The sequence below is a fragment of the Parambassis ranga genome, chromosome 6 (genome assembly GCF_900634625.1).
Source record: "Parambassis ranga chromosome 6, fParRan2.1, whole genome shotgun sequence".
NCBI classification, from domain to species: Eukaryota; Metazoa; Chordata; class Actinopteri; family Ambassidae; genus Parambassis; species Parambassis ranga.
The window spans coordinates 11623908-11648008 of NC_041027.1; the positions used below are offsets into that span (position 1 = coordinate 11623908).

The 24101-nt window shown below is 42.7% G+C and overlaps 1 protein-coding gene and 1 long non-coding RNA gene across 2 annotated transcripts; one reads left to right on the top strand and one right to left on the bottom strand.

Moving 5' to 3' along the window:
• The first annotated feature begins 2216 nt into the window (after nucleotides 1-2216).
• On the top strand, nucleotides 2217-3672 carry rasd1 (RAS, dexamethasone-induced 1). Its single transcript, XM_028408136.1, has 2 exons — nucleotides 2217-2596; nucleotides 2756-3672. Exons 1-2 carry the CDS (start codon nucleotides 2326-2328, stop codon nucleotides 3283-3285), a joined length of 801 nt encoding a protein of 266 aa, XP_028263937.1. The 5' UTR covers nucleotides 2217-2325; the 3' UTR covers nucleotides 3286-3672.
• Nucleotides 3673-11764: 8092 nt separating this feature from the next.
• Nucleotides 11765-22182, bottom strand: LOC114437075 (uncharacterized). The gene is made up of 3 exons (XR_003670873.1): nucleotides 22170-22182; nucleotides 19556-19559; nucleotides 11765-11827 (listed from the first exon to the last, which is right to left on the bottom strand). It is a non-coding gene; the product is annotated as an uncharacterized LOC114437075 (long non-coding RNA).
• Between the last annotated feature and the right edge of the window lie 1919 nt (nucleotides 22183-24101).

The window sequence follows — 24101 nt, forward strand, 5'->3', positions numbered from 1 at the left end:
AGTTCAGCTCCGTCTTCAAATGATAGGGGATTAAAGATGAAGTGGTTTTTGAGGTCTCTTCTGAGTTTAACATTAGTGTGTATTGCGTGGAATGTTGGGAGCTAGAGTGGGTGAGTCATCGCTCAGAGTGCGGGAGGGAAAAAAATTAAACCAGTTTCTGCGTTTCTATCCTGCTGTCACGTCTGCACCTTTTATCTGACAGGGATAATTTGGCCACCAGTTCGAAGGAAAAATGGTCTGGGTTCTGTTGGTGTCGGTCTTAAAACTCAACACCAAACAGTTTTGCCTGTAGATCGAGCTGTTCGGGGAGAGTGCCGGTCATTCCTCCATTAAGACATAATGTAAAATCAAAAACAGAGAAGCAGAGCTGCCATATTTTCTAACTCGCCGCCATCTCCACATCTTCGACATCCGAGACATAAAAATCGTACCAGTTGTAGAGCAACTTCTTGGGATTCTGACGGTGTTCTTATTTTTCGTCTAAAGTCTTCGGTTTGGAGAATATGAGACGTTGTTCGGAGGGTGGTTTTACATAGGAAATGCATTAGGAGGGGGAAAGAGAGCTGCAGTTAGGGGCAGCTGATAAACATTCCGGTTGCCATGGATGCAGGCAGGCAGGCAGGCAGGCAGGGCTGTTACCATGGTGACATGCTGACACACTAGAAGCATACAAAGCGGCCATATTTGTAGTCTTTATCAGACTTTAAGCATTATATCTGTCATATTGATCATCCTTCAGCTGTATATACTACTTTTCCACATTCAAATCACACAGCCTGAGCTTCTTATAGTCTTATGGTATTATTCCACCCTCAGACCTTCCATATGGTATATTCACAGGCTATTCTTTAAGGTCGTGACTTCATACTGTTCTTGTCTTCAGCTGTTTCTCTTTCATATCTTCATAATATTAAAACATTTTCTACTTTTCCAGATAAGAGCTTCATCTTTCTAAATTCTTAACTGTGTTTCAGCAAATTAAGTTCAGATTGCAGATTCTCCAGCAATTCAGAGCAATCACTCACATCAGCGTTCAAAGCAATGCTTCAGCTGCGGCAATCAAACTTGCATTTTCTTCAGGAAATGCTTTTCTAGTTGATTTGTAGTGTTATATAGGACCCACAGTCATGTTTGACATGTTAATGGACATTAGACCTCCTCATCCATGTGTATTTTTTCTAATATGTCTATCTGCACTGATCACTTTTTATTATTTTGGTGCACGCTGCACTATTTATTTCATATTTCATTTGGCCGATTCATTTTTTAAACGTCTCATTCTGTGTCAACAGTCACCAGCTTAGTGGGTCACTCCTTTCACCTGACAGAATGAACGGCCTCAGCTGCAAACTCATTCTGGCGATCAATAAGTTCTCATCTGTGTGCAATCTAATTTCAATTTCAGCAACCACTGCAGCTGAGAAAAGCAGTCATCACCGCTGTTGTTCATCACAGGTGAATGGAAATTGAATGGATTTCTGCATGTGCCAGCTAACACACACACACACACACACACACACACTTTTCCAGGTAACTCTTGCCTCAGTGAAATCATACCCTGACTGCCCCCTTTTGGTCACTTTTGTAACAGCAGCCTCAAACCTGCCTGGTGACATGAATAAGCATCTCCTGCACTTACTGTGGATGTGAATGAATAATAAATGAATAACACAATCAGTGCGGGTATCAGCGGGGACAGTAGCAAATAATCAACTGCATTAGATTAGTGTGTTTTTTCATGTCTTTCTTTTGCTCGTTTGCTTTTGTTTTTCCAAATATAACCACACAAATTCAGCTTTGCTCAAACTGGAACAGGACAGTCTCCGCTCTGATAGTTTGGGAACATGTCTAATGTTTACCCTGATTTGTGCCAAACAGGCTCAGCCACCGGAAGCAACAACAATAATTAACTTATTCTGTGGAAATGCTTGTTTTTGCTGTTTACGCAAAGCACCAGCATTCCCGTCCCGTCTCCTGAATGTTCTGCTGTACTATACTTTTAAAACACGAGGCCAGACTGTTTCTGTTTCCCAGCGCTGCCGTCTTCATCAGAAATATCAAGACTGACGCACCAGTGGGAGTTTGGTCCGTTTCTCTCTGCGCTCAATAGAGCAGCGAGTACCTACTCACCGAGCTGTGACGCGGACAGGAGGGGAGGGGTCAGCCGGGCTGCTTAAAAAGCTCGGCTGCACTCCGGGTTTCAGACAGAGACGCACAGCACAGCGACGACAAGAGCATCATCAGCGCTGAGAGAAAAAAAAAAGACTCCTCAGCCACATTTTTACGCACAAGATATAAACAGTCCCCACGCACCCGGGTACCAACATGATTAAGAAAATGTCTCCGGCCGAAAGTGACTTTGACATCCCAGCAAAGAACTGCTACAGGATGGTGATTCTGGGCTCCACCAAAGTTGGGAAAACGGCCATCGTGTCCCGGTTTCTGAACGGGAGATTCGAAGAGCAGTACACCCCGACAATCGAGGACTTTCACAGGAAACTATACAGCATCAAAGGAGACGTTTACCAGCTGGACATACTGGATACATCAGGGAATCACCCTTTTCCAGCCATGAGGAGACTTTCAATACTGACAGGTACGCATCCACATCAGTTGTTTGTAGATGACGCATAGATGATTTTAACTGTGCGCCTTCTTATGCATGGCTGCAAGGTGCATCGCTGCTGTATGTAATTTGTGCACATCCAAAAATGCAAATAAACTAAATCCAATGCCTCCTTCTCTCTCCCTCCAGGTGACGTGTTCATCCTCGTCTTCAGTTTGGACAACAGAGAATCCTTCCAGGAGGTGCAGCGGCTCAAGCGGCAGATCTACGAGACCAAGTCGTGCCTGAAAAATAAGATCAAAGAGAACATCGACGTGCCTCTGGTCATCTGCGGGAACAAGGGCGACAGAGAGTTTTACCGAGAGGTGCAGCAGGAGGAGATCGAGCAGCTGGTGGCTGGAGAGGAGAAGTGCGCGTACTTCGAGATCTCCGCCAAGCGCAACGAGAACGTGGATAAGATGTTTCAGACTCTGTTTACCTTGGCCAAACTACCTCACGAAATGAGCCCAGACCTTCACCGGAAAGTGTCCGTGCAGTACTGCGACATGCTGCACAGAAAATCACTGAAAAATAAGAAGATGAAGGACATTGGGGAAGCGTACGGTGTGGTCACTCCGTGCGCACGGAGACCCAGCGTGCACAGCGACCTAATGTACATTAAAGAGAAGGCCATTGGAGGCGGTCAGGGCAAAGACAAAGAGAGATGTGTGATCAGCTAAGTACACCTGATGTGCAGACTTGAGACAAATCTTGAAAGGAGGCTGGAGAGGCGACCTGAGCGGCTGCGCTCGAACTGACACCAGAGGTGTGCGGAGACGCAGGGGCCGCGCAATGGGCCGTGCGCTTTGGCGCAGCGCCGTTTCCAGGGACACTGACTGGACAATCCGCTTAGTCAGCCAAAAATAAAAAATATCAAAATAAACACTGCCGACGAGACATTTGAGAATGTTAGCTTGTTCTGTCAATCAGAGCGTGATGTGTGACGTGGCTTCATACCATGTGAGACTTTCACATGCGTAAAATGTGTTTTGTTGACGTGATGCCTTTTACAGCTGCCAGAGAGGAGGAAAAAAAAGAGACTCTTGGTTCAGGAGATACAATGTTGGAGAGGAAATAATGTTGTTTACATCTTATAATATAGATTTTATAACGCTAAGTACACTTGAATGTTACGTCTGGAATATTTTTATTGTGAATGTATATTTATTGTCAATGTCAATTTTTTTGCAATGAAGTCAAAGAAAAACTTAAAATTAAAAAATAATATATATGAACTCAAATATTTTTTGTTGCCATTCTGCTCATTTCTTCTGTCTTCCGTGTTTTTATGGACTTCAGCACACGTGGGACACCTTATTGATCAGATATCAATAAGTTTCTGCCCATGATTGTTTCTTTTTTGATTTTTTGTTTGTTACACTCACACTGTCAGCACTCTGGCTCTCCACAGACGTATTATTATTATTACTATTATTACATTATCCAGAGAAAGCGAGGCTTTCATGGCCCAATAAACAGGAAAATACAACAAAACTAAGATTTAAACAGATATGAAAACATCACCGGATGTTTTGATTTTAAATACCAGTGCATGTAAGTCACCTAAATACACTTCGTGTATATGTTGTGCACACATTTTACAGATTTGTCTGGCTGTGGCTGTGCTCAGGGCCCAAAGTGACATGTTATGTATAACACATTATTCCCTCACTGAGTGCACTCATTCATATTAATGATAGCCTGCGTGCACCAACAAATCAAAGCCCTCAGGCTCAGCATACTGAATTACAACCTCCAGCACCGAAGCACACACTTTGTTCTTATTTAATTCCATGTTATTTGCACTTGCCTTTTAGCCTTTCCATGATTTCACCCATGTCGAGGCGATGTGAGACACAGTGTCCAGTACTTTGTCTGTCTGCCAGCGAGTCTGCTCTCAGCAGTAATCCTGTATACTGTATGCTCAGACGGAACATCCTGCATTAAAGCTGCTCATGAGAAAGTGTGTAAAAAGTCACACAGCAGCATAGTGTATCACTGTCACTATACATTATTATCACATATATATGCCAAATACATCACGGTGTGAGGGAGGGACAGGAAGGCCGGCGTCACAGTGTGAACAAGTACAGAATGTGCTGAAGGGTTTCAGTGCAGGGATTGTTCTCTGGAATGTCTCGACAAATATTGTTATCTAAAAGCATTCCTGCTATTGTGTTGAGTTCATGGTCAAGATATTAAAGTATCCTTACAGGTACAGTGATCATTTTAATGAAGGAGAATAATGTTTAGGCTGAGCACCTTCAGCAGTTCACGCCTCAAATTGAACCATTGTTCATTTTAAGCCATAATACATTGCACAAAATACCCCAGATTATTCACATTATAGTCAACATCATCTGACAATACTCGAGTCAGCTAAAAATATTGTATTAACGATGGAAACACTCAATTCCCCAACAACCAAGTGCAGCAATTAGTACGTACCGGTAACTTTAATTACCGTATTTTCCGGACTATAAGTCGCACTTTTTTCATCCTTTGGCTAGGTATGCGACTTAAACTCAGGTGCGACTTATATATAAAAAAATATACGATTAGTTAGCCTTGTGTCCTGACGTCCCATTACAAATATAACGGTAGCTGTTCTGTCCCTCTCCTGATGGTTCTCTTCCACCTCCAGCTTGTCCACACTTTGCATTCAGAGCACAGGTGACACGTGTGGTTGATAGGTCGCTAATTCCAGACAGCTATATGAGCACACAGTAGTCTGCCTTTAACTAATTTACAGGATATTTATGGGAATTTCTGTGCAGTAAAGCTAATAATTTCTCTGCGTGAGGACTTGTTGAAATGCGTGTGTCTCACTCTCAATGTCCTGCAGCCGCACCACTTTATTAGGAAGAATTCAGGAGGCAACGCTACACTAAAAACGTAGTGATTCATGCTGGCCCGCTGCTGCGACTAATAGTCCGGTGCGACTTATCTATGGTTTTTTCTTCATTACGCATTTTTTGGCACATGCTACCTATAGTCCGGAAAATACGGTAATGGACTTCGAAAGCAATGCTGATGTTTAGACCTCGCTATGGCTGTGATGTAATGGCAGTCAGTGTGAGTGCAGTTCTGAGTACATCATTTTGTGCACACTGACCCAGTGAATGCATTGTAATTTGTGCCTGCAGCATGTTTTTTTTACTTGCAGAATTACAGGAATTGTTTTTTGTAGCAGGCAGCAGGACAACCTACAACCTCACCCTGTTCATTAATGTTGTGTTTTAATGCCGAACTCCAACCATGAGTGGAAAATGAGTTGGATTCCTGGAAGAGAGTCCACCACAGGTTCACCCACTGTATGCTCTGCTTTGTAGCAAGGACTGGATAAATGCATGATTCTACCAGCAAGTAGAGCGATGTGTTGTTGGATCATCATCATACCTGGTGAAGTTATGTGTTATATTACTAAGCTTTGGCTTTAAAGCAGGGCACATGTGGTCTAATAAATGCTCTTCTAGGAAAAGGAAGTTCAAGTTCATTTCAAGTTCAAGTTCTGTTGTCTTAATGCGCTAAACTGCTGTTCGCCCAAAGCAATGGTTCATACAGTACAAAGTCTGTGTCAAGTGTGTGAGCACTAGGAAATAAAAACATGAATTCTGGTTCAACTTGTGACCTTTGCTTCTTAGAAATGAAATGTCATCTCCTTGCCGCGCCATCAAACGGCTGGACAACAACAACATCAGTCTGCCGTACATCATTAAAGGCATGCAGGGAGATGGGAGGTGGATAAGTAATGGCTTTATTGGTGACTAATGACATGATGAAGGTCTGTGGGATCCTTCTTATGCAACCGAATGTCATAATGGACTGTTTTACAGAACAGCTGGAAACATCACAAAGTAAAGCTTGTTACATAGCTACTCCATGAGAACAGAGGAATTTGGTCGTCATCGGACGATGTTGCCGCTATTTGGGATTTTTGCCCAAATATCTGTTTACCTGAATGAGTGATGATAATGAGCCGATGATGTTCAGGGAGGCGGGCACGTACGTGCTCGTAGCTGGGACAGGGCTTTTATCTAAGATGGCACCGCCCATAAGTGAGATATTTTGGCTTCAGTTTTGTACAATGGGCTGATGCGGAGTCACATCATCTATCTTTATACACAGCCTATGGTTGACACTACTTCTCTCTGTGGCTGCTCCACTATGTAGCTTCTTTTCCACTGTGTACTACAAGACACAGAGAGATTTACCTTGTTCCTATATGCTTAATCAGCAAGGGCTTGGAAAAAAAGGTCAGTGTTACAGCTTTATGGCAGGGTGTGACATCTCATTACTGCGTGGAGGGCTAATAATGCCTGTGTTTACAGTGCTAATACATGTATTAGAATGTCCCCCCCAATGTCAACAAAAAGTGGACAGCTTGCACGTGTGAAAGTACTGAGCTATCAGCACGTTGTTGGCTTGAGTCATGTTGTGTTTACCTAAGATTAGGTGCTCCTCTCTTCCTGTCTGTTCAGTTTGAATGGTTGAACTGGGACTGCATAGTTACACATTTGTTGGGCAATGGTTGCAATCTGTTTTTCTACTTTCCACTATCTAGTATTTTCCTCTGAGAGGGGGGAACGCTGCTGTCTTTCACTCATTGGCCACCTCCTAAAATGATCAAATGGAATCCTCTAATAGCAGGTGAGTCAATCGGAAAACTGTTCAAGTCCAATTTGTCATTGAGCCATAATTAAATTAAAATAAAACCTCCTCCAGACTGTTCACTAACCTTTGAGACATCTTTCTGTAACACTACAGAGGCTGACACAGGATGCTCCGGTTTATCCACCTATATCATTTTTGGGCCCTCTAGATTCAAACGTATCTTTTAAATACACCCCCTGGTGGCTCAGCTCAGTGGAGGTTGACTCAGGATCCATGTTCAATGGTAAGGTTAGCTGTGACAGTCTAGTCTAGTCTACAACACGAGCTGTGCTATCATTGGAGCTGAGAGAGCCACCTGATTGGTTCAAACTTCAGATAGAAGCACAATCCATATTTTTGTGTAGATCGAGGAGACATTTTAGCAAAACTGTGTTCATAAAATGTAACGAGTAACAACAAACATATGTAAAGTATAAATACATAAAGATTTACTTAAGTACAGCAAAGAAGTACAAATATTTGGAATATTTGTTCGGAAATGAATCATAATGTCTCAGATTTTGTTTACTTGTTACACAAACACATCTAGCCTGATTGTTGTCTCACTCTAAACTCTTGCACAAGATGATTGGCCGACACAGGGATGATAAGTAGCCCGGTCTCTGGCATTGTCTCTCTTAATCCGTAATGTATTTATGTTTCAGCAGAGTCAGACGCAGCTCAGACATGCTGAGATCTCGTTGCTAGGAAGGGCCTCGATTCAAACGGTGACATAACCAGTGTTTAAACTGGGCCCAGCAGAACTGAACTCCGCTTCCTGAGATCAGCTCCATCTTAAAAATGCTCCTTTAGACACAGCGATGTGAGAGTTACTCAGATCTGCACAGACTCTGGCTCCAAGATGGCCTTAACTTTTTCACAATAGATGGATGTGGAGTCACACTGTCCATCTTTATAGACAGTCTATAGTTGACATTTAACCTCCACTCTTTAGCTTCATTTTCACAGACCCTTCATTTAAACTCCCATGTACCTACTGCAAAAAAACAGATTTAACTTATAGGCTTAATTACCAAGGGTTTGAATGAAGGACATTTTATTTACTTACAAAAAAGGAGTATCTGTATCTATAAAGGAAGCAAGGAGGGAAATGAAGGAAAAGAGTGCACCCATCACAATATATTTCACTTCAGCTCCATGTGTTTCCTAATGACCGCATCTTTGCAATCATTTAATCACCATAACCGCCGGTCCAGCTGAAAATTCCAGCTTCTGACCCTCAGGTTAAACATTGCACCTCCAGAAGCGGCAATGTCGTCATAACTCTGGTTAAACACTAAACAGGAAGAACACCCTGAGAGACTGAATGCATGCAAATGTAACAAATGCACGTGAGGCTGTGTTGGCAGCATGTGTGTGTTGACTCTTCTATATGCAGCACATGAATACAGATTGATTGATCGATTGATTGGTTTTGTTGACACCGTAGCAGCGCTCGGTCAGGTTGACTTAGGTTAGTATGTAACTGAGTCACAGGAAGCGGTCCACTGTTAAACTGTAACACTAATGTGCTTTTTCATGTTTGTTCAGTGAGTTCCACAGTCCATGAGATACAGGATTTTGTTTTTCTAATTTCCTGTCATCAAAAAGCTGTTTTGCAGGCATCACCGTTTTTCATTTCATTTCCTCCCCCTGTTTTCTGTCTCTCTCAACTCACACGCAAAGAAACACACAAACACACACACACACACGTGAAAAATGGCTCGCACATCTAATTTTGGTGTCATCTGCAGCTGTGTTGTCTGCACAGTCTAGCTGTGCCCAGATGATGACTGCCTGCCCATCTGAAGGCTCAAGCTGGGGCCAAACATGCACATAGATAGAAAGCTGGTGGCTTTAATTTGAGCACACAATCAATATGCCGAGTTAAACCGTGCTTACTGTACTTTATTCCTGTAAGTACACCTGTAAGAAGAGTAAATTTATTGAATTATGTATTGGGATACTCATCTAGGATCATTCAAAAAAACAACGCGCATGTTTGTTTTTCACTTTAACACAAAATAGTCCACGCCATGAGTTGCAAAAAGATGACAACGACAAAAAAAAGAGGGTAGAGATCTAGAGATAAAGAAAAGCACCACGAGGCTGAAAATTGACTCAAACCGATGTTTTTCCACTGCAGGAACTTGCATGCTCTGGTTCCTGGAACTTCCAGTCTGTCATCAACAGGAAAACGTAAGGTGACGTCGATATTTCCGGGCCTTGGAAATGCCCTCTGTGTCTGTATGTGTTAGTAGGGGGTGGGATTTGTCACCATGGTAACTTAAAATTAAAAAGCATCCTCACAAAATGCTACATTTAGTGTGATTGTGTTGCCCGACATTATCTGACCAGGGACTGATACAGATGCAGAAGTCAGTGATCGGAGGAAGGGTCGGGACATTGGGGGTACAAGGTTCAAGCTCCTCTGACGCCACAAGCTGTTCTGTTTCCACCTGTTGTGTTAAATTGTATTTTTTTGCCTGGTAAAATAATAATGATAATACATCGAACTTATATAGCGCTTTTCCAGGACACTCAAAGACGCTTTACAGGTGCATTATTCGTTCACACCACATTCACACATTGGCAGTGGTAAACTACAGATGTAGCCACAGCTCCCCAGGGGGAGACTGATGGAAACATGGCTGCCAAGGTGCACCTAAAGCCTCTCCGACCACTGCCGAGTCATTCATACACATTGATACACCAGTGAGTGCACTGGAGGCAATGTGGGTAAAGTGCCTTGCCCAAGGACACACAACAATGACTAGGGCAGAGCTGGGGTTGAACCGCCAACCTTCCGATTATCGGACAACCCTGCTCTACCACTGAGCCACTGCTGCCCAAATGTGTGCTGTGAAAAGCATGTATTTTAACTAAAAACTGTAGGTTTTTTATGTCTAAATCCAACCACAAGTGTGATGTTAGCCCAGTTGCCTGGGTGAAAGTCTGCATTGGGGTCCATCGCTCCAAATTTGCATGTATATCAGTCCAGATGACGTCAGCCCATCCACAATGCAACCAGCCTATTTGGACAGACATGGGCACAATTACAGGAACTCTCTGTCTCTACAAAGACCCAAAACATCATGTTGTTTAAGCTGTTGTTGAGACATTTAAGGCCGCTCTCAAGGCTGACGAACACGCTTTTCCTCCCAGAACTTTCTCATCTCTTTAACCCCGCGCCCCTCCTGCATTTTGGCAGCTTCTTCTTAGATCAATAGGCAGCAGCAGGTGTGTGAAAAACGGGACTCATATGATGACGAGAAGCAGACGATCGTTGCGTGTTGCGTGTGAAGATAATCTGGTCCTCCAAAGGGTTTAGTTTGGAGCAGACAAGACACAGGAGTGAAGATTCAATTACCAATGACATAAGGCGCTGTCATCAAAGGCCCTTCTGAGTTTAGGAGGGTGTGTGTGTGTGTCTTTGGAGGGGCGGAGGCAGATTCACTGACGCACATCACTCAAACAGACACAATATAACAGGCGTCTTATGGCTGTGTAAACCAGGCGGGTCTGCTGATGGATTTGTTGGTGCCACGGGTGGGCGATGACTCAAAGGTTTGGAGGACTTAATTGTGCGCAGTGCATGTGGCCGTCACTCTGGGCCGCTTTTTAGGATCGTCAGTTCAATATTAGGCCTTCAAAGAGTGCTCTCTGTATTTTAGTGCTGCTTTGACAACACGATGATAAAAACAGCAAACAGATTATAAATAAATGCACTCATTGCTTACTAGGATGACTGGTGCTTTTTGGGTAATTACTCCCGGCCTGAAATGAGGTTTTGGTAAACATTTAAAAATGAAATCTGTCTGCATGTTTTTTAAATCAGGAAGTAGTACCATGGGCCAACTCTAATTTCTGCACTAATGTTGAGTCAGCACTGGCGATCCTGTCCAGTGTATAGTGTCCAGATTGTCAGGGTGGACTGGGAATGGTGGACTTAGACCCTGTTTCCACATGTGTATCTGAAGACTTTTCCCTTCCTTTGTACCTTTCATTTACACATAAACGGAGGTTTTGCCTTGAATCTTTCCAAAAACTCCCGCAAAAGTGGAGATTTGGGAAAACCGCGCATTCGTGTTTGAATGTGAACTGACAAAAACAGAGTTTACGTCAGTTTGTGCGACCTTTTTTGTGTAGTACGGCTGCCAGAGCAGGCTGTAGTCTAGTAATTTCTGTTAAGCACTTTTCACGTGTTTGCATTTGCAAATACAGCTCCTCCTACTGTGTAGAGGAGCAAAGACATGTTAGATCTCCAGGTTCAGCAACTTTGGAACAACTTCTGACACAAAGAGCCAGACTGCGTCGACGAGGCATCTGATTGGCTTGCCCGGCTTTCTCATTCTTCCTACACTGCCACCCACAGGTCTGGCGTAGTCATGACGGCTCTTGGGAGCATATTTATGCGAGTTAATGGAAACGGAAACTTTTTGGAAAACAGAGGGACAAAAATATTTGTTTTTTCAAAATACCCTGCTATGTGTACACGTGGCTTCAGAGGGAAGGGAAGACAGTCAGACACAGGTGGAACACTTTAGGGCGGGGCAGGTAATCAGCATGCTTCCTTACATGCTGCAAAAGTGAAATAATACGACACAATTGTACTTTTAATAAACTTCTGCAGCCTGCGCAGGTGGCCACTTGGCTCAGAACAGTCTGTTTTACACCTTGTGAGAAGGATTAATAGCACAAAAGTGGCCAGAACCCTCCAAAACATGGTGTATTCTATTAAAGCAGTAAAGAAGGCAGGCTGCATCTAGCATGTCTCTGCTATTGTGATGCAAACAATCGAGTGTACAGAGGATCAGCTTTGACCTAAAATAGGAGCTTAGGTCACCTCTTGCACCGTTAAACCTCTGAGCTCTTTTTTTTCTTGTTGTTCAGGCTCCTATGAAAACAAAACAGGCTTTCAGCTACAACAACAAGGCTCCGCTCTGTGTTTGGCTGCTTTCTTATCACTTGCTACTACGACACCGTTACGCAACGCTGAAGATGGCTTAGATAAGCTTCACCATGTGCTCGCAGAATATGGTACCTAACTGCAAAAGTCACTGCTTCATAAAGGTCAGACGGGTCCAGGACACCGAGGTGTTGCTGTGTTCATGACATAACTAAGATGTAAATGATGGTCATTTAAGTTGTGTTATGACAAGAATAACAACAGACAACCTGTTGGTGTTCAGTGTGCACCTGAACTCCACCTTGAATGTTGGTTTCCAATTGGTTAAGCATGGCTGCTTGAAGGCAGCCCAGCATTGACGCAAAGTCTGAAGATCATTAACACAGTGTCGGTGCTCTGGGGGGTGGAGGGGGTGGAGGGGCACTGACACTGACATTTTCTCCAGAAAATTGTCTTAAGTCACAAGTGTGAAGGAGAAAAACTCCAGGCAGCACAAAGAAACAGTTTTTCACAGAATGTCCCACAAGAGAAACTTTAAATTCTTTAATGTGGAATGGGTCACAGAGTTTGTTTTTACCAGGATCAATCTTACTATTATTATTATTATTAGATTGATTGCCGTTGCTAGGCAATCAAACTCTTGTTCTTCACCCTCTTTCTTCTTTCTTATTCTTCCGTACGTTTTTTGGCGCAGCGTATCTTCAGCATACATTGACCGATTTCAGCCATTCAACTATTAAAATGTTCATCTCACAGAGGACATTCCGGGTCAACTTCAAGTTTTTTTCATAAAATTATATTTTTTTCAAATATTAAGCAATTTCGGTGTCATTTTTAACATGGGAGTCTATGAGAGAGCCCTTCAACGAGGGTCATCTGCCAAATGTATCTCCTCCTACAAATTTCAAGCTACAGACTCCGTTTTAGTCTTAAAACGCTCATTAGATGCTGCTCTATCAAACTTTTGGTTATACCTGTTTCCCCGTGTATTGCTGTGTGTTTTACTTCCTCTTGTTTCCCTCCTTTGTGATTACCTGCCCTGCATTTGTTACATTTGTGTAATTATAGACCCGTTCAGACTGGGGAAAGTAAATCCAGCTACAGTGAGATTGAATCCAGATACTTTTTGAGTTGGATTAAGATTAAAATGAAGATTAAAATGAATGTATTGATTCCCGTGGTTGTAGTATATATATACGTAGGATATACAGCCAGACCTATTTTCAAATCCGGCTGTCACACACACGCATCCATGCTCAATCCAGCTCAGTCCGGCGTCTTTGCTGTCCTCCAAACCGCTATGTGTTGCACTTTGGGACAGGTTATTAACTAGAAAAAAAAATATTAACACTATGACGAACATTACTTTACAACGCGCGGTATAAAGGAATGTTGCATCAATTGTCAATAACTAAATCATCCTCTGTCTTTAATCAGTAACTCCCAGGTTTGTATCCCTCCCTCTGCAAACACCTGCAGGTGGATGCTTTCATAGGCGGCGCCAGGATATCCTCCAACCCACGTGCTAATGTTTACATCTGCTGCTGACCTTTATTGTCCTGCCACAGTTTTGGGCAAATGAAGGAATTTGCATGGCACTCGCATCAATATTCTAAAGTTTAGCGGTGAGAAAGGTCAGCACAGGTCGAGCTGACACCCACACGGCTCTGTTTTATCACTGATGGCTGTCTTACCTTTGACTTCACCCTTCCTCTGCTGATGGTAAAAGCTGTCCTTGAATTAAAGTCAACATCACACTCTGTATGTTATGTTGTCCTTGTGTTGCTGCTGGTGGTGCCAGAAAGTTTTCTCCTCACAAACATTTGATTGGCTGCTCCGTATGTGACCCAGGCATCGACAGATACATTCCCAACACTGTCCTTGACCTCAAGGTGCCACGGCTCTTTAATTGAGTTTCAAACTGTCGCCTATTGTTGTTAGAGTCACACTTCCTGAGGCGCTTCACCTACACCTTATAATATTCTATTGCATAACCACTTCTATTGCAGGTATTTCTATTTCCTCGGCTGTCATAGTTCATTCATGTCTTTAGCAGTTAATGCTGGTGGTTTTTTTGGTAGCTAGTAAACGTTATGATGGTGATTATGGTGATAATGCTTTCACAATAAAAGCCTTCATTGGGATGCTTTTAACGTTAAAAATAGAGATCAATCATCGCTTTCACAAAAAAAAAAAAAACGTACTTGGTCAGGTTCAGGAATTGATCATCGTTTAGTTGCCATGGTAACAAGTCAAGTGACATCAGCATCTAACCGTATTGTTTGTGCATCTCTTTGTAGAGTTTGTGTGTTACAATGTGACGGTTTGACCAAGCTAGTGTAACATAATAGAATATGTGACATGCTACAGTGAGCCTGCCTGTGTGTGACAGAGTTATGTGTTAAATGCCGAGTAGCTGTCTCACCTGGTTTCAGGCACACTGACCTTTGCAATCAGATCCTGTTCGTCTAATCAGGATACAACTACCGCCCATCATACAATTGTTTCACTGATGCATTTCATCAGTTGGTGACAAATTTACCTCGCCTGCTTTCTAAGAAAATGCGGTGACTGTGCACAGTGGATGTTTGAAGTAAAACCTGAGGAGGACCATCAGGAGTTCCTCCCAAACCTCAGTAAAAGCTGCAGTGTCCACCATGTTTACACTGTGTGAGACCTGTCAGCGCTTTAATAGCACCCATTTGGAGACTTACATAACAGTGATGGAGGGAAACATGCATTAAATAATTTTCTTTCACCAATTTGTTGAAAATTTGCTTCGAATGTGAATGGAACCCTGCCAAGTGACGCATACGCCAATTTTCTGTGATTAAGGACAACACCGCAGGCTCAGCGCCACAGCGACGTAATGTATTGAGACAGATAAAGTGAAAGCCATTAAATGTGATAAGTGTGTGTGGTCACATGCAGCATCTCATGCTTACATATTTGCAATAATCGTTCCATCACAGCGTTACTAAATCTCTGTGCGTGTCCCTGAATGCACCGCTGACATGTATTAGTCACGTTGCCAATTACCTTCCAGGCTGGACTGAGATGATGAGAAATGATGGCAGAAAATTCAGTTCTGGAGAAAATCTGTCAAATGTTTTAAAACACTATTGTATCACATTTCCGTTCAGTCTTTCTTACCAAACACACCAAGAAATATAGCAATGCATATACAGCATCCTCCAGGGCTGAGAAATAAAGCCCTGGGGAAGTGTTAAAATTGCAGTTCACCCCTCAACCTCTAGGGGCTGGCTTCAAAAGTAACTTTTATAATTCTGCATAGTTATGGGCGTGGTCACATTGAGTGACATCACATGGTTCCTGCTTCTGCCTTCCTGACTACCTCAGTTTCACTTATGCTCCACCTCTTTGCCTGTATTCGGAGTTTAGGTGGACTGTGAAGCTGTCGGAGCCTCCCACTCGAAACAATGCTTCTGCAACCTTTGGGTGGTGTCACGGAAGCTTCGGCTGTACTTAATTTTACTGTTTTACATTAACATTAATCTTGATTTGTGCTAAGATTAGCTTTTGTAATGTCATTTTACCTGATTAGCATTAGCATGTGGCAGTCTTGGAGCCCAGTGGCTATAATCTAATGACTTTTTCTGTTTAGAACAAGGCTGCTTGTTGCATCTGTTGCTCAATGTTTGCACTCTGACTGGGCACCAGTAGAACTGCAGTTTTTAGCATTTGCTTGCTAAGTGCGACGTGTTAGCTTTACTCCTGAGAGGCTTCTCAGCATGCTGAAACATAACCAACCAAACTCAGACCAAATCTCTAATCTGCACACATGCAAACACTGTATCTGTTTATGTAGAAATTAGACAGTCACATTCAACCCACCATGTCTAATCCATGGTTAGTGTATGAATGTGGGTGTGGGCCTGATCAGGCGTGTGTTGTTTGTAGTAGCTGCATCAGCGTGGCTGTGTTTGCTGAGTATTCTTTAGTATTTATTTTTCATGGCTGGTGCAAGTTTGCTTATTGATCCAACAGTCTCATATTATCCTTCATGAATCCTGGGCAAACAGAGTCCGACTGCATGCACAGTTACATCTAAAAGTTGTTTTTTTTGTACGGTATTTGTGTGGCACCCTGCTCCTGTTGTGCATCATGTCTGTTTTACAACCAGCCCAGCTAAATGTGTGTTGTGGCTGCAGGCACAGGGCCAGCCGAGCATGTGGGTGTGTTTATGTTTGGCCTTGGTTTCACAGAAGCACTCATCATCATCATCTATTGGCTTGTCATTAACACGACAAACATGCACCATGTGGTGGATGATATTATCAAGCACGTCTAAGGCTGTGACGCCAGCATCCAATTTTATCGGCGTGCGAGTTAGCTCCCAGTCATTATGTGGAGATACAAAAGAATTTCCACAGCAACATGCAAAAAGAGGTGTATGAAAGGAGAGCGAGGGCTGAAATAAATACATTTATTACAGTTTATTGCAGCTTTCTCAGAATTGCAGTGCTGAGTGGTCGGGCCTGGTCTGGTGTGGTCTGGTGGTAATAAACAGGTCACGATGGGGGGGGGGGGGGGGGGGGGGTGACACAGTCCAGAACGTGCTTTATTTACACCTTCGGTATTAATGGATCTTTGTTTTGCATGACATTTAAGAAGTGTCAGTCGTCAGGTTACTCGTTGATCTGACCTCCACATCCACCATCATTTTGTTTTATCATCAAAACATGCTGACGACACCATAACAGACGGACTGAAATAATTCTCCCTGACTCATCTAGAAATACTTTACATAACACAGTCGACAAAAGATGACCAGTCAGTGGGATTTTATGTATTTCATCCAATAAAAATATCAACATAAATCTGTAATCGACTTCCACTCGGCACCTGCATGCAGTTTGTTTAGATGCGTCATAACCTGCCTTATTTGTGTGCACTACAATGAAGTCATCTGTGTATGAAAACACAAAGACGTGTGTTTGTTTTTTGTGCAGCATACATCATCATTTTATAAATCTGTAGTGAGTTAGCATGTTGATATCTCTGCTGAAGAGACTCAGATTAGGATTAGAGCTTGGGGAAGGATTTTCTGTTTTACTTGTATATATATATGTCAATTTATTATGGCTTGTATAGTAATATATATTGATTTATTTATTGATCAATTGCACAGTCAGCAGTTTTATTTGCATTGGGACTCAGACAGACTTTCCAATTAGGTGGACAAAAAAGTGTCTATAGTGTCAATGGTTGAACTATTACACTATCGGATATTGGCAAAAATTCAATATTGTCCATCCCTAATTGGGGTGTTTCCCAGTGCATTGTGGGCCCCCCACAGTTTGCTAAGGTTAGGTGGGACAACTACTTAAGAAATAGAAAATCATAAAGTCGACATCGTGGCTTTATTTTTGCTGTGAAGTGGTGAACGTGAACCACTTGCTTGCTGCCACACCTTCCACGTCGGCCTCCTCTCCCCCATGATGATGTTTAAATCACCTTTTAAATGTGACCATTGATTCTTTTTTCTTGGTGGGATTGATGACTCCCATTCATCAGTTCTAGGCCAAGTGAGATACACTTTGTATGTCTGTGCCTTTGTAGCCCATTGATTTATGCTAATATTGCTATTTATACTATTATTTTAAGTATTCATAGTGCTATTTTAAAAATGTCTCTACACACACACACACACATATATGTATATATATATACACACACATCTGGAGTGTGGAATGGTATACCCTAAAATAGACATCCATATATGAACTCTATTGCTTGAATAATTAGCAACATTTCCAGGGCCAGATGCTAAACCAGTTAACACCTAGCAGGCTGTCAGGTCTGCAGTCATCGCACCTATGTGACATGTGACATGTTTCTCACCCGGTTCTCAGTTTTCACACAGCGCCAAGCCAGGACAGTTCACAGTTCATATTCTGCTCACACTTGCCTTTGTATAATTTCATTTTTTTTTTGTCTTCAGAAATCATAGAAAAAAATCGAGTTGACACACAGGAGGATTTGAGCCTCAGTAATTGGTTTAAAATCTAATTTTCATACAATTTGATCCTGGTGTCATGTGTTCAAAGGAGAACATCACATGATATCATGAAACATTAACGCGATTATTGTTAGACTGGACATCATGTGCCATTTTGTCCCTCTTTGTATTCACTTATACTGTAAGAAAAAAATTATTCTTGTAAACTTTTGAACTCATGTCATTAAAAATCACTCAGATGGTGACATGTACACGTTGTCCAGCTACGTCTCAGATGTGTGGAGCAGTGCGCAGGCAGTGTACAAGTATTAGAGCAAACACACGGTACAAGATAACAAATGGACTGCGGAGGGGAGGAGGAGGGTGACGGCCCGGCCTCAGCTGGCAAAATCTGCTTATCGCTGACACAGCAGGCTCAGAAGACACACTGTATTTGTGCTGTGTTTGTGTCTATGAGGGGTCACTCATGACATCAGAAAGGGCAGCGGAATGTGCTGTATTATTGGAGCACAACGTTTTTTTCCACCATTTGCACAATCATTAGAGGATCATCAACAATAACGAGCACAATTGGTCTTTATTTATTTTCTTATTAAAGACTGTTGGATGAAGCACCCGTCGCGTCATCCATAGGTTGTCCCCGTGGGAGGCTGCGTCAGAGTCGGAGTTGGCATGCAAATGGAGCTAAAGGGGGGCAGGCAGAAAGCTTGCACCCTGAGACAGCACCCGTCTGTCACTCCGAGCCATCACGCCTCTGTAATTATTCAGAATTTTGAGTCCTGGCGGTTTTACCATGGGAGTTAATGGGGGGGGTTGACTCGCCTTAGGCAAAAGCCTCTAGTGGTTGTGGCGTGAACTGCAGGCACATCATCAATAAACACCCTCCTCTATTGGCAGATGTACAGTAAATAGAGATGCTTCACATCGACATGCTAACATAGTAATATAATCTGTATTATGTGATGCAAAACAAAAAATGAAAGCTCAGATCCTCAGAGCCGACTGCCTATGATTAGGCTGCTGATCATACATATGTATGCGTGCGAGCGTGGATGGTTGTGTATTACTGGTTAAAGGTCATCGTCTCTATCTGCGTAACCTAGCTCATCCAGGCACAGAATGATCCCTCCCCACATCCTCTCTCTCTCTCTCTCTCCGCTGTGACCTTCCCACAGTGTTCAACTTCTCAGCTTCCCACAGCTGCACACACACATTTGTACATTTGTACATTTGTGAGGACATTCAATGACATAACACATTGTCCCCATCATCCTTAATCTATCCTAACATGTCTTACTGTGCTTTATTCCATGGGGCAATAATTACACATCAAATCAAACATGCAATAACTATCCACTGTGTAAACTCATGAGCAGAGACAACAGGTCGTAACACAGAGACACACAGTGCTGTGTATGATGTATTCCTAAAAGGGCATCATGGTGCAGGTGGTGAACATATCTACATGAATTGTCATGTTTGGCAACATAAATGGTGTTTGTGCACCGTTGCAGCCAGTGAACGTGTGAAGAAGCAAACACAGCAGGTGTTGTCTGTTGGACACCAAGGTCAGTGTAGAAAAGATTGATTACCACTAGGTTATCAGGAAGCAGACTGGAAATACACTCGGCCTACATACAAGCTGAAAAAAAAAAAAAAAAAAAAAAAGATAGAGAGGACAGAGCTGGGACAGAACGAGCGTCTCTGCTCACAGACTGTGTGGTCTTGGACAGAAGACGGCGGTCACAGAGTAACTCTGCCGGAGGCATTGGACTGGTTCAAGGACTGTTCGACTTGGCATGTGTTTAAATCTTCATAAATCAGCTAACATGCTGCAACATTTGTGTAAACTTTAGAAACATGTGCTACGATAGCTAATGTTAGCCAATAGAAGCCTGTTAGTTAGTATACATGTTAGCTAACACTAACTGAACTCTCCTTAGATTCAGGGTGTGTCACAAACTTCTTTGTCCCACAGTGCAGGGTCACAGTCACAGTGCGACACACTTTTTTAAAAGCTTTTCTACCATTTTAACATCAGAGTTTTTTTTTAATGGAGGTCTATTAGGACTGATTTGTTCTTGGAGCCACCCTCAAGTGGCCATCGGTGGAACTGCAGTTCTTGGCACATCATTTCTTGGGAGTCCTTGCTCACAGTCATCTCTTTCTTGCATTGATTACTTGCTGTTGAAAAGTAGCATAATATCATGTGATAATCAGAAATCACTGGATAATTCTCTCCAGTTATCGACTATGATCAGTGAAGTCAAACCATGGACTGGAACAGGTTCAAACACCGCAAGGGATCACCATGACTCTGCAGTCAGAGCTAACAGTGGCTAACCAGATTGTGCTATTGCCAGAAAAGTATATGATCCACTTATAAGTCATTGTATATCACCAAAAACTGCATGGAATACATGTTTCATCCTACATACAGTTACAGCCATGAATCATTATAACACTTCATATTTCCATGCACATCACACAAGCAGAATAATGAGCCCTGCGCAAGTATCACCTAGGCTATGTGTAATTAGCGTGCGATGTCACCACAAACTGCATGGCATCAGTCACCCCCCTCTCTGTTTGATCTTCAGGTCCCGTCACACACTACATCTGGAGGCTAATTCCAGTTTCACAGTGATGCTAATGAGCGACTGTGTCATAGCTCTGGCTTTCTTTGATGTCTGTTACATCACACAATGAGGGTGTTAAATTAGCCCATTATGAAGCCAATGAAGTCAGGGTTAAATAAAAAAAAAAAAAAAAAAAAAAAAGATGGTAAATGGTGGGGAATTATGTGCCCGAGTAGCTAGTAACTTTTTTCATTCACCAACTTCAGGTTCAGTGTCTGAGCCAAGGACACACAACTGGATTTGAACCGCTGATCCTTAGAATAGAGACATGGTTTACGGCTTCTTGGTTGTTGGTTCATCGTGCACAGCCGGCAGCAGCAGTGCAATGGGCACAAGCAATTAGCCTAGCTTAGCACAAAAGACTGTAAATGGGGGGGGGCAAGCCTCTATGTGCATAGTAGGTGGCAGATGGCAGTGTGTGTGCACTTAATGGCTGGTAGTACAATCAAAGCGGGGTGTTTGCCAATTTGTTACCCTCGAAGCGCCCAAAAAAAAAAATGGTGGATGCCATTTAGTCTTTTGCTCATTTTGTAAAACCAAGCGTCATCTGCATCAATGATTCCTCATGCTTGCACTTTATTAAATAATAAATTATAATAAACCAGTCACTGGCATTGTTTTTGCACGATAATGACACAAATAAACCCAAAGAACATTACAACTTTTGAAAATTAAAGAGAGTTTAAGGTTCTACCAATCAGACCACAAGGCACAGCAATGCTTTTTAAATCAACTAATCATAAAATAATAAAACCCTGCTGGAAAAATAGCCACCTGATTACATAATTGCTTCTGTTAGCAGAGGAGTGAGGCGAGTGGTTTGAAAACAGTCAGCTTCAACGACACTCGACTGGAGCCCCCACTGACTGCGTTTAGCTTGGAAGGAGAGATTTAACGTCACAATCATTTAGCACGGCGAGTTCTCACAGAGACAAAAATATTGGTTTTATAATGCATCTGCTGGTTAAGCATGAGACAATGAAGGCCTTGTTCATCAAGTATTTGATAAACACTGACTCGATGAAAGAAAAAACACACATCACATGTATCTTGTATTTAATTTTAGGATATTTCAGGTTTTATAACATAAATCATAGTGTTAAAAGTCTACTCTAGGAGTCACCTGACTTTGCTTAGGCCCAATTAAACACACCTGCTTGTAAGCCCCACCCCCTCTCACCTGAAAACACAGTGACTGATCAGGAGGGTCATATAGACTGCCTGCTTTTCTTTTGTCACTCTTTTGATACCAGCCATGTGTGTGCGTCTGGTCTGGTCTGAAGTACCTTTCCAACTACACCATTAGTGCCAGGAGAGACTGCATTTTCTAGGCACTTCAATCCCAGCACACGAGCGTGGGCCAACGATTGAGAGATGCACACATATGAGAGAGTGTATGATTTGGTTTCAGCCCACGAGCCTCATGGATGGTTTGATCGCGTCCATGTCGTCAGCGGTGGATGAAGGGAGCTGTGGACAGTGATGGGCGGAGTCAGCACAGGTAGCCTTGTGCACATGTGCATGTGTAGCCTTAGAGGAACAGGCCTGGATGCATTAGTGTTGTGATGGCTTATCTCATCTGAAGTCAGCAGGAGGATGTGAAGGTTGAAGAAATAAAAGTCCAACCTTCACTTTATGACCCACATCATTCACTTCAGATCTTTTCTATGTTTATCAAATCTGCCCATGTTGACAATCATGAATCAATTATATCTCTGATTCAGGACCACACTGACAATCAGATTTGTGAGTCCACACAGACAAAATCTCAGGGATCTTGCAGGGTCTTTTCATTTAAGGCCTTAAAAAGTCTTAAAATGAAATTTTCACCCAAAGGTCTTAAATTTAATCTTGTCAAGTCTTAAATTTTTTTTGTTCATTCCTAAGAAGTGTTGGCCGAATAAAATGAGAGTAAAATGCCGCAATCAGAAGCTGATTCGGAATTGTCTCTCTTGGATAGTTACCGTTGTTGGAATGTGGCACTACAAATTCCGCGATAACTGCTGGTCAGTTTGCCGCCATGTTTGAGATGCCTGCGTGTTCAGTCACTTCGCCTTCTTGTCGTAGTGTGTTTTCAACACGGCTTGGTTTTTAAACAGTGATTTGGTTGCAAGCGGTGCCTTGCAACCAGCAAGCTCGCTGTAAACTTTGCAAGAGGACCATCCAGTTAGGGACCTTGGGTGTCAAAGCGCTTGGAGTCTCACTCCAAGGCGGACAAACACCAGCTTGCTATAAAAAGCCTTCGGTGGGCTCAAGCTATCACCTAGTTTTGTATATCACCCCCGCCGCCCTCACCTCAGCGCCCGGTCCCTCCGCACTCCAGCGCAGTGTCACCACCACTTCGACTAAGGACCTTCGAGCTACATTTGGTTCCAGTGAGACATCAAAATCGGAGGTGCTTTGGATTCTTCACTCAATTACAACACATCTGTCATATAACAGTAGTACTGATATTTGCAGCATATTGTTTCCGGTAATGCTTCGTGTTGGTCTAAAATTTCATTCACAATGGTCTTCAAAGGTCTTAAATTTAACTTACTGAAACCTGCAAGAACCCTGAAATCTGGTTTTGTTGCTTCAACATGGTGGTCGGAGCATTAGTCTGAGAATCCAGCTACAACAGCTGTACAGAGAGAGTGTCCACTTCCTGTTCATGCCTGGCTGCAGTTCACCTAGGGGGCGCTCAGGAGATTATAGGAAGGAATGGCTTGAATAGTTATTCACAAAACAAGCTACTTTTGGTGCCAATAGAATAAAACATTAGTATTTTGCTGACAGATGCTGATTGGTCGGTCTATATGAGAACTGATGGTGTCAGGTGACCCCACCTGGATTACAGCCAGAGTCTGTACAGGCTCTGCTGCTTCTGATCGGTAGATGTGTTAAATCCAAATGTCAGTGTTACCATCAATATACCCTACTGTATTCCACAGTTTACGCTTCATCAGGGTTAAAGTACCTGTAGTACCTGTAGTCATAGTTTGACACACTTTAAAATAAAGGAGATCGCATTAACAGGTCATGCATGTCACTAACGCCTTCGGCCAATCATGGCAAAGTTATGTCTTCACAGAGGTAACCAGTGTTTTTTTTGCAGTACAGTAGTGAGTGATGCACACAAAGTCTCACATATCTAATAATACACACAGGATACGTAACACATTGAAGTAACACGATCTCAGCTAACGCTGTGGAAATGAATCCATACATCAGTGAGTGCTGAGGCCTCAGGACGCCCCTGATTTCCCACCGTCTGATGACGACACACGGCGTCAGTCTGTGTCTAAAAACAACAACAGCAGGGGGCTGGAG

Coding starts and splice junctions, on each gene's coding strand:
- rasd1 (XM_028408136.1), top strand. CDS start 2,326: ATGATTAAGAAAATGTCTCCGGCCGAAAGTGACTTTGACATCCCAGCA. Junction 2,597..2,755: donor GAGACTTTCAATACTGACAG/GTACGCATCCAC, acceptor CTCTCCCTCCAG/GTGACGTGTTCATCCTCGTC.